The 11,566-nt window shown below is 34.2% G+C and overlaps 2 protein-coding genes across 2 annotated transcripts in view; one reads left to right on the plus strand and one right to left on the minus strand.

The window, feature by feature from the left end:
- Positions 1 to 9,279, minus strand: part of LOC117214178 (calcium uniporter protein, mitochondrial) — a 77,009-nt gene extending 67,730 nt beyond the window's left edge. The window contains exon 1 of the mRNA XM_033460035.1: positions 9,006 to 9,279. Coding sequence (XP_033315926.1) covers positions 9,006 to 9,110 — 105 coding nt within the window. The 5' untranslated portion in view covers positions 9,111 to 9,279. The remainder of the gene's footprint in view (positions 1 to 9,005) is intronic.
- A 262-nt stretch (positions 9,280 to 9,541) lies between these two features.
- Positions 9,542 to 11,472, plus strand: LOC117214331 (ammonium transporter 1 member 3-like). The gene is made up of 3 exons (XM_033460343.1): positions 9,542 to 9,554; positions 9,912 to 10,672; positions 10,770 to 11,472. Exons 1-3 carry the CDS (start codon positions 9,542 to 9,544, stop codon positions 11,433 to 11,435), a joined length of 1,440 nt encoding a protein of 479 aa, XP_033316234.1. The 3' UTR covers positions 11,436 to 11,472.
- Positions 11,473 to 11,566: the final 94 nt, after the last annotated feature.

The following is an 11,566-nucleotide window of genomic DNA, read 5'->3' on the forward strand; positions in this document are numbered from 1 at the left end:
CAATTCCGTAACTGCTAGGTATAGGAATGTTCACTGTAGCGCGGATATACTAATGTCAGTGTCTAGATAGCTGTTTATGTTATAGGGGTTATATGCTCGATGAGATAATCGATTCTTCCGAGTAATTAATCGTTACATCAACATGTTCTCTTAGTCGACATTCGTGGAATGAATATAGGTTTTACAACGGGACGAAGGAAAATCATTTTATTTGATCGAACGAAAATTGGATATTGCATTGACGAACGAATGTTATTCGTATTTTCTTTTTATTTTTATGCTTCAACAACGTAACAAATCCAGAGAATGGATCGATACATTCTCGTATGCGTTTTAAAAGAAATATTTTATTCGATTGATAAAAAAGTGGATATTGGATAGGTGGAAAGACGATAAGTCGTATTTTCCTCTTATTTCTAAGTTTGAATAACGCGTCGGAAGCAAGGAAAATGAGGCAGCAGCAGATTCGTATTCGTTCGAAGGAAAGCTTGAAGTATTCATTCAATTGGTTTAAAATTTGATATTGGATCGACGATGGGATATTAAATTGTATTTTCTTTTTACCTTTGAGCTCCATTAACGTCGGGAATAGACAGAAAGGATCAATACGTTTGTAAGCATTCTAAAGAAAATTACTATGTAGAGGTGACAGAGTTTGCCAGGGTGACTGTTCAATTATCCAATTCTCTTCGATTCTAACATACGAAACATTCTGTATATTCTACCGTATCACTTAATTTAACAGATATATGTTGACGTACATATTGTGCTGGCTACAAAAAATATAAAAATACAGATAAATCATAAGCAGTTTTTGAAACTAGGATTGATGGATATAAGTTAATTAATAGCAGAATGTAATCTATATCTGAAGAAGGCAATCATGCTTCGAAAGTTTTAAAAACATAATCATTATTCATTTTTTATTTTGTTCGAGAATCATCGACGAGATTAATCGAAAATTAATCTTTCACTGTACAGCTTTTAATATTCACATAATAAATAATATCTTGAATAATATATTTGCAGGTAAATTCATTGTGGTTTATAATAATCATTCAAAAATGCATTTGTCCCGTGAATTAAACATGCTCTGGGAAATTATTCGCTATTTGGGTTGGTTAATCAATAACATAAACTCATTAATACTGATTTAAACACGTTTATACATATGACATAGCCTCTGGTATTTCAAATTCATGAGATACAAAACAATCACTGACTCATCATTATCTAATCTAATATTTGTTGACATACGGGAATTCTAATAAAAAATAAATTTTATCTAGCAATTTATCAAGCAATGATGTAAGAATCTGATGACGAGTTGGTCTCTTTCCCAAACGAAGAAACGCTTGGCTACCTACTAGTATTTGCTAAACTAAATTGGACTGAAAAGTTTGCACACTTTAAAAGACCAGTTCGAAGAGCTAATTTTGATGGAATAAGAAATTAACACTTTTTTCTCAATCAATTTCAAGATAATTTGGACTACTAGATTAGATTTAAATTAGGATACTTGATTTCGAAAAATATCATTTGTATATAAGTTTAAAGTGAAGTATTTTAAATTTAAATGTCTTCGCTAAAATTATTATAGATTATCTGGAAGCAAATAACAATATACGTGTCAAGCTTTGATATTTTTGATTAGCATTGTATAATTACGCTCAAATGATTATTCATTAATTGCGTTCTATGAGTGATAGTTTTATTTATCATATATTAGCGATTTCATCTACAAGGTATATTTATTCTTCCTAAAAGAATCTTGGAAATAATTCTTCAAAGTAACATAAATTAACAGCAGACGTTGAAAACGTAGTTGGCAAACTTTTTCAATAAAACAGGTGCCAAGATGCCTGCTACATTTGCTGTTCTAACAATATATTCTTAGTGTTATAGATATTTCTCAAAAATACCATAGTATTTCAACAGATTTAAGGTTTACAATAAAGGAACGCTATACGTACCTTCAGGTTATTATGCAAAAGGTACTTAAATGCGTGGTTTAAATACTGCAGATTAAAAATTATGAAACCGTGAACCAAACGTTGCAAACTAAACATTTCGAAATTACGAACGAATTCATGAACTAAATGTCTAAACTATATGTTACGGAACTGTAAACATAAAATTTCATAATAATTCATATAAAGTGCATATGTAAAGTTGCATGGTATGAAGACGCGTATTAGAATGTTTTATTTCTTTGAATTTCCTCAAGCCTCCAATAAAAAAAAGATAAAAAATTCCAGTAATGGAAACTGTCTACAACAACGAATATTTTTTGCCGCTCACATCTCGACAGAATCATGATTACTCTAAAGTGAGTGATCTTAGGGCTTTGTTGTCGGCTTAACCAACGCAAAGACTGCACGAGAGTCCTTTCCTTTTACGTGAATCGTTTTCTCGGTTACAAAACGGTCCACTCGACATCATTTCTCAGCGTCGGAATCATGTCGTTCTGTCTAAAAGAGTTGTGCTAACTAACTGGATTTTGAGGAATCGCTGAGCCAGAGTCACTTTTTGTCGAGATATATCCTCGAATTTAATCGGTTCAAGAATTTCTTACGCTTCGTCGTGGCAATTTACTGCGTTTCGCGGTAATTAACATCGTGGAAGTTTTCTCGGTAATTGTTTACATAGAGGTATACGTCAACGATTTCGATGACCTCGAAGTATGTTGTTAACGTCGTCAATCTCAACAACTTTTTCCTATAAATGTCACCGTTGCTCGGCTTTACTGTTCGAGATACATGTAAAAAATTTAAATTAAATTTACTTTCCGTTACACCATATTTTGGGTTAGGCGGACATATCTTTATGTAACCTACTTTAAACCTGACTCATTGGTGTCAATCATGTGTCATATAAATAAAAAAGGATAAATCAATTATTATTATTGTTGGTTACAGATAAGATTAGGGTTAAAATTAATATTAATATAATGAATATGTATATTTTAATAAATAGCTCATTCATATGCTCTTTATTATTTTTTATCGATAGTGATTGATTTTTCGTGCAATTAATTTTATTCAACTCCTAAAAATAGCATTTTAGAAAAATATACATTAAAGAAAGAAGCGTTAAAGCGTTCAAATGCGACGAAGGTATTAGAAGTTATTGCGAAATTTTACTTTGATGAAATTGGTGTTGTTTAGTTTCTAATGTGTTTTATTATAAATAAACATAATGCGCTGTTAACTTGCTACATAATACCGTTCCGTGTCGCCCTATTTTATGGACTAACCGATAAGAGTCATTATTCTAATCTAAGCGTAGTGATTAGCTTATCACCAACACCCACGCGAATATCTAAAAAGGGATCTTTCACGAATATGTTCTATCCACTCTATTAAAATTTAATGGAGACTTAAGAGAATTTTTGTTCTTGAACGGTGAATTAAGAAACGAATCACACACTATACGACTTACTATATCTTGTAATGAAATGGTGCAGAGTTTGAGCTCGATTACTTAGCAACCCACTATCGTCAAAAGAAAAAAGATATACACGATAGAATTCTACAGTTTTGATCAGAAAGGATAATATTAAGATTCCAAATATCAAAATTCAATAACATCATTAATTAATAAATTATTATAGAAGAGATTTTTTTAATTTTAATTTCTTTCGTCTTTAATTTAAAAAAATACGGTAATTAAATTCTTCTAAAAATTTCAATTTAGACCTAAACTTTTCGGAATTTTACCTTTGACTGTCATTCGAGTGAAATGCTGAAAATACAGAACAGGAGATTTTAGGTTTCAATAATCGATCAACATTCGCGTTTCAGTGTCAGTAGCACTCGAGAGATGGTCGTGGAATTCGTCACGTTCGCAAACGTTTACGCATTAACGTGAGTCAACAACTTTATGCAAATCTATGTCAGATTAACGACCTGACAATTCCGAGAATGCTTTTTGCTTCACTATATCCGTTATATGCACATTTCTTCCGCGCTATGAAACAACAGTTTGGACGACTCATCACACAGGAGAGTGATTTTCAATCCTTCGATACTACCAACGTTCCAGATAGTGCAAAAAGCACTTACTGATGGTATTAGACCTTTCACATACTATATTTTAAAATAGGTATCGTTCCATAAATTCCTATTAATTTTATGATACATTTACTGGAATCCGGAATTTTCCAGTCGAGGGAGTGTCAATTTCAGAAATATAGAGGGCTTACTCGAAAATATTTTACAAGTAGATAGAAAGGAATTCTTTATACAAAAATAAATGAAGAATAAGTTAATTTTAAGAACTTGTTGCGTAGTACGTATCCACTTACAAGATCGAAATATTCCCCTTAGGTCTTTTTCAATTCGATAAGTCATAAAAATTATGCAAACGATGTATTCGTGCAAAATATGCTATTATTATATTATCATTCAACGTATCTTAACTACGTCAAGATTTAAGTGCATGTGAATAATCGATTTTCTCAGTAAACAGCCCTTTAATTTATTTTTGCATAAGAAATAATCTTCCATCTGCATGTACAATGTTTTCAATTCCATTCAACCTATCTAATCAAATTGAAATAATATTAATCGAAGTACAAGTACAATTTGTATCTTCGTTACTAAATTCGCTTTCAACCACGCAACGAAACGGTGAATATAGAAACTAATTAAGGAATATGAAATGAAGGGTTCGAGTGATTAATCGATGGAAATTTTCCTGCATTTTGCATGAATAACGGGGGAACAAGTTGAATCGATACAGACTTGAGAAACAAATTCGCAAACAAAGTTACAGTTAAGCAGAGAGAAGGGTCTATTATTCGAACCCTTGCTCCAATAAATGGAATCAGCTCTTTGGGTGACTGGTAGTGAGAATATTTCACGATCGTATCGGTCCATTGATGGAAGCTTTCAGATAACTCAACGAAGCAGCAGACAGACGGGGACGATGGAGAGTTCTCGTTTACGAGAGTTACTCTTGATTATATGAAATGAATCACACATCGTGTTGGATGCTGTGAATACATCAGTCTGCGCAATGCTCGTAGCTGTACGGATAAATTAGAGTATCGTGCCTTAGCGAATAAATTTTAATGGAAGTGCGTCACTGCCACTTCTGTTGCGTCCCGCAAATCTGTGATAAGAATATCTTGTCCGATGACTCGATATAAATGTCAAAAATCATGTGAACGCGATGCACGGCACACATCCCCGGTTACAGTAATAATTTCGAACGCAAGTTGTGGAAGAATAGGGTAAGAAAATGCCTATACCGTGATATCTAGAAATGCTCTAATTTTAAATAATTTAATTATCTTCTTTCCCTTCAAATTATTATAAAAAAGATAAACGTTTTTAATACAGATGTGGCAGTATGAATAGAGCCTAAAGTTTATTTGCTTTTTTCAACGATAAAAAGATGGAAAAGAAAAGAAAATATTGTGTGAATAAATTCATAGATACTTCTAACTGGTATTTTGGAGTATTTTTACGCAAATCCACATTTTTTCCTTTTTTTTTTTTGGTAATATAATAAAATGAGAAGAGTGGAACCTCGGAAATTCGGAAGAAAATTGTTTTATGTACCAAGTGTTATAGAAAGCACCATACTTTGCATATTTTTCCATAATATGTGCATTCTGTACAACTTTGCACTTTCAAATTTCCTATAAATGCATAAAAATCCGCAGTCTATCTCTTCCACTTTTCAAAACGAAATTTTTGCTTTCGAACTCTATACGTGGTTTTACTGTAAAATGCGCCGAAGTTGCTGATCGATCACATCATAAAAATTGCCAGAGTTCAAAGAATTAAAGTACGTAAAGATTTGAATCATCATCTCTATTTATCAGAATTTTTACCTTCTTTACATATTACTCGCTCAATATTCAATAGCTGTGACAAGACAGAGAATATTTACATATTTGTAATCCACGATTCGCCGTTAATAGTTCGTGTAAGTTCGTTTTCGTCGTGAGTCAAGATAAATATATTTCCGGAATTTAAGAGGATGTCGAAGATATTCTAAGCTGCGGCGGGCAGTTTATAGTTAACCATTGTGACGAATTCATGGCGTCACAACGTACGCTAAGTATTATGTAACGGCGCTACGATGTGCATTATAGTGTTGCAACGATTCCTTTGATCACATTCAAGCTATGCACGACTTAATACGATCAAAAACCCGATGTAATTAATTTATTGATCTATAAATGAAGTCTACGGAACTTACATTAGCTTGATGCAGTGATAAAATGAAATTAGGAAACATTTAATCAACCGATTTGTAGTACCTACTATTATGTATTGCATAGTGCATTAATATTACTATCTACTCTAGTATTATCGCATTATCTAATGGCACTATCAATAGTGAATCGTATTATATACTCTGATCGCTATTAAGCATCAATTATGTGACTAATGTACTCGATGTATACATTTAGATACTATTCATGTAATACCTGAATTTGCAATTCACTCAACGATTGATTCTATGAATTAAAGTTACAAATTAGAAAAATTCCAAATTTTTTCTCTTTTAATATCAATGTTTATTTAAGTATAAAAGTGAAAATCTGTCTGTCTGTTTGTCTCTCTCTTTTCCTTTAAATTGAGTTTTCACTGGAAGTTATTTAAATGACTGTTGCATTTATATTTTCCACTCTAGGATAGTCTCAGAGGAACATAGCAATTTCTTTTAAAAACGGTTATGATCCCATAAAACAAATGGACCGCTACAGACTCATCAAAGATACTTTTATTAAAGCAAGAATCATATGCACATAAATGTTCCCATAACATTTCTTACTTTCTGCATGAGCTGTCGTTTATTATCTTAAAGAGAATAAGCCCGTTCCATATCAGATCGAATTCTAAGCCTCCTTAATGGTCCATTATCAAATATCCTCTGTCCCACCCTATATGTAATAATCATGCTGACATAAACCTTATTTTGATGTTCGACGAAGATGAATGTATAAAGAAGTGTCATACCTCAGGCCCTAAACTTTTGAGGTTCTCATCATCGACATATACAAATCACGCCACTCTTTGCTATTTCACTATAACTACAAAATTCTGAATTGTAAATGCTTTTATATAACATGAAATAATAAAAAATTTTGAAGATGAATTTATTTCACTTCATATTATAGAAAACTACAATATATAAAATTATTGATGCATATATGATATACATATAACATACATATAAAACTATTGACTTTTCCTAAATTTCTGAATTCCATGTAATACGTGCATGTGTGCGTATACATATCTTTAATTTTGTATTGTACAACTGTGTTATACAAATTTTAAATATTTGCAACTTTTGTAATAAAAAATTTAGGATATTGGTCTGATCTGGTAATCCAATGTCTCCTAATTTAATACTGTTCCACGACGGTTAAATTTCCAAATAAGATAAAATCGTCGGTTTTATCCGATTCGTAGAATAAAAGCCCGCAAGCGTTTCTGAATCATGTATTATACGAGACAACAAAGGTGTGGTTTTCCAATTCCTATATATATATAAAAAGAAAAGAAAAACGAAATTGCAATTTATTTATTAAAAAATTCAAAATAACGGTCAGCTATATACAATATCAAATTGCAATAAAGCACAATTGAATTATTTGTTTCAACTGAAAATTTTCTTGTTTTTTGGGTACAGCAAAAGTATAGTCCATCGCAACAGTGCATCACATATCCGTACCTGTGTTTATCCGTCCTTCCAGTATTTACCCGGACAAATAACCCGCTAGCAACGTTCGAAGAAAGCTAATTTTCCGTTTCGACATTAATCGTCGACTGATAAGAAACTAAATTGCATCTCTAACTAATCCAATTAAATTGGTAATGGAATGATGCACGACGAAATTCGATTACGAAAACATCCTTTTGACGCAACGAATGTGACGATAAGTCTAATAGCGGGATTCCACGGACGCAGCCAGTAACTAGCATTATTTATTTTAATTAATGTCGACGTATTGGAGACACAGCCTGCGCAAGAATGTGGCGTATGGACCACATGGAAACATATATCAGTTTTTCGAATGAACCTATTGTAAGAAAGTCGTAATGAAAACGGTGAAAGAGTCAAGCGTCATGTGACATTTGAACCGCATGATGTATATCTAAATTGGTCTCCGTTCTTTATTACGTATGAGGAATAATTCAATCTGTAACGGCGTTCCGTCGTCATATCAGTCACTAACGTAATAGTAAACAGCTGGAGGGAACGTGAATTTACACGTGCACCATGCGTCATACTTTCCACGTAATACTATCGTAATAATGACATATCCTCGTGACATGGTATTTCGCCAGAACTATCCTTACTAACGAAGAGCTGAAGTTTGTACTGACACGATATACGTAAATATGCACAACGATATATATATATATATATATACGTGAGTGTAAATACATAATGCAAGGGGAGAAAGTAGCCTCTATCCGTGTATTTTATTAAAAATCCGAGAAAGTGCACAGAAATGGAAAATGTATTCAAGTCTTGCAAGTGTGTATCAAATTTCCATGAAAAATTAGAAAGTGATCATTTCGGTCACTCTGGCAGTTCTAGAGTATCAAAAACAGTACAATGGACCCTTGCGCCCCACATGGTATCCATATTTGATAAGCACAGTGGGGAATACATGTTTATGTATGCACCGTGGATAGTACCGGTGGAATTTTGCAGGCTCAATTTAACTCGTGTCCGGTGCTAAACGACAGACAAGTTTCACCGATGTATATATTTGGGAGCCTGTTGCTCGATCATTGAAAAATGCTCTCATAATATGATACATATGACGCATAGTGAAAGACTGCAGCGAAAAAAGAGAAAGCATACGTAGTAGCATAATCTTAAAACGTAATATAAATTTATACAGAAACGTTGTTGCTTTTAACCGAGCAAGATATGTAATATTGACAGAACATAAACGTCGTTATCACACATTATATTACACTACATATGTAAGCCTATAGATAATAACAATGTATGTCAACACTCACGTTCCGGTAGCTTTTTGTTGTGACCAGAGTGGAGGAAACACTCAGCACGCGGGACACTTCATACCATTTGACAACGCACAGAGCACGGCAGCTTACCGTAGCCATCTTATTCGTATCGTCCGCGAAAAACAGAGCACTGCGTGAACGAGTACTGTGAAATCGTTCTTTTTCACGAATCACTTAACACCGAACACTGATAAACGAGCAACCGACTTCAAGCGACTACCTGCGACGATCGGGCGGCATCGCTTGCCGGCTCGTCCCTGCGGCCCAAGACCACGACCTTGCGACGACCAATAGCGTGACATGCGCGAATCGCACTTCGTTACTTACCATTGGTTCACTAACCTCCGACCAATCAGCGCTTCGCGTACCCATCTGCGCGGTATATATTGAATATTCAAATCGCGGATTTTATTTCTATTGACAATATTTGTATGTTGAAATGATTTTAGTAATAAATAAATATTTGTTGATATATAATGGCTATTGTGTTGGCTATATAAACTAACCTAAAAGTTATATCTCTAAGTATAATGATTCCAAACAGTATTTGCACATATCCTTATTTTCCAATGAAGCTTTCCATACCCTTATCAGGCTTCAGATATCATTTTCACAGCATTAAATTTTTGTAGTCGTGTGAAAGTAAATACCATTAAATGTTAATGCCCAATTAATTAGTATGTAGATGATGCAGTAAATATAATCGTATCGAGTCTTGATCGATCGATAGTGACCTACAATACGAAAAATACGTGCGCGCGGCAACTCAAACGACACGATCAGATTGCGTCCAGTCGGTGTTAAACTTTGAAATTTATTTTAACCTTGCTAAATTTATAACTCTCGTTTTGTATCTCGAGCGACAGAGAATCGTGTCCCAAGTGAATTTATAGCTTTTAGTATTTCGACAATGTAATCACATTGATTTCGATCGATACTTTCTTACCGAGGTTATGTCTGCTATTTATCCAGATGATTTTAACTATACTTACTACGATTACTCTTTTCGGTTCAGGAATGACGACTTAATCTCAACCACTTCCTCGTGGCGGAGTTTTGCTCGTATTATTCTCGTTATCTTACTACGAATTGGTTTTGTTCTTATACACATTGGTAGCGTACCAGTCAACAACGTCAATTTGATTCTATTACAAAACATCATTGACTTTTGTTGGGTAACGATAGTCTATGCACTTGTTGGAATTGTCATCGCCTACACAGGCGACATAAAAGGTTTGCTTGGCGAAGGACACTGGATCGGTGACGAAATCGTCGATAAGGATGAAATTATAATCGGCTGGTCAGCCGTATCAATTGCCGCTGCAATTTTAACTTGTGGAATCGTGGGTCGGACGCATACCATCGGTTACCTTATCATAGGATTTTTGTTGGCTGGATTGGTGCAACCGTTTCTAATTCATTGGATTTGGACGCCACAAGGATGGATACGAACAAACGTATTATTGCAGCAGGAGGTGTATTTCCACGATTATGGCGGCTCCGCAGTTGTTCACCTTGTGGGTGGATTGTCAGGATTCATAGGTTGCCTGACTCTTGGTCGAAGGATACTTCGTCTAGATGCTATAGATGACGCGAGCATCGCTGTTGGTTCCGCGGGAACTGTTTTTGCTGGTCAATTATTCGTGTTCATTGGTCTACAGGTAACATTATTGAGATATAAACTTTTTAAAATTTATTTTGAAACTTGTATGAAAATGATACGAATTATTACATATATTATATTTTGATTGGGTTTAGAGTCTCGGTATGTTGAATATTCAAGCACTAAGATTCGAAGTGAAAGCCAAAACACAGAAAAATATCTTTGTCAACAATTTACTGGCCGCGAGTTCGTGCAGTCTGCTCGTTGTGGCTTTCCATTTCTTTATTCCTCGTGAAGAATTTAATCACTGGACTGTAATGAGATGTGTGCAAGCTACTGTAGCCGGTCTGGTGGTAATATCTGCTGGACTGGATATTTACTCTCCGATGATGGCAATTGGTTTGGGCACGACCGGAAGCATTATCTTTTATTTGGTCTCAAGGCAAGTGTTTAATAGTGCGCTTGAAGATTATTGTAACATCGTAGCTATTCACTTGGTCTGTGCTATTTGGGGAAGTTTTCTCGTTCCTCTTTTCTGTATCAATGAACATGATGAAGTAAGGATGATTTTGTTAAACTTTATGTGGCAACTAATCTGTTTAGTCACAATAATTGCTTTCGTTGCAATTACTATGATTCTTGCCTTCGGTACCTTACACCACTCGGGCTTGTTGAGAAACAGATCGGAATATTTGAATCATTTAAGAGCGAATGTAGCTGAAGGTAGGACTCGGAGGAAATCACTCCTGGAGAGATTATTCCGTGCCGACAGAGATCCCGTTTATCTTCAACCGGGAACAAGTTTCGCTGAACCATTATGAACAAATTCTGGAGTTTCTAGGTATTAAAAATAATGTATTAACGAAGAATATCACGGACCATGTGAAACAAATGTTTAAATGATTGATTTATATACAATGAATTTTTGTACCGATTGATCGAATTATATATC

This window comes from Bombus bifarius, unplaced genomic scaffold (assembly GCF_011952205.1).
Source record: "Bombus bifarius isolate JDL3187 unplaced genomic scaffold, Bbif_JDL3187 scf7180000009200, whole genome shotgun sequence".
NCBI classification, from domain to species: Eukaryota; Metazoa; Arthropoda; class Insecta; order Hymenoptera; family Apidae; genus Bombus; species Bombus bifarius.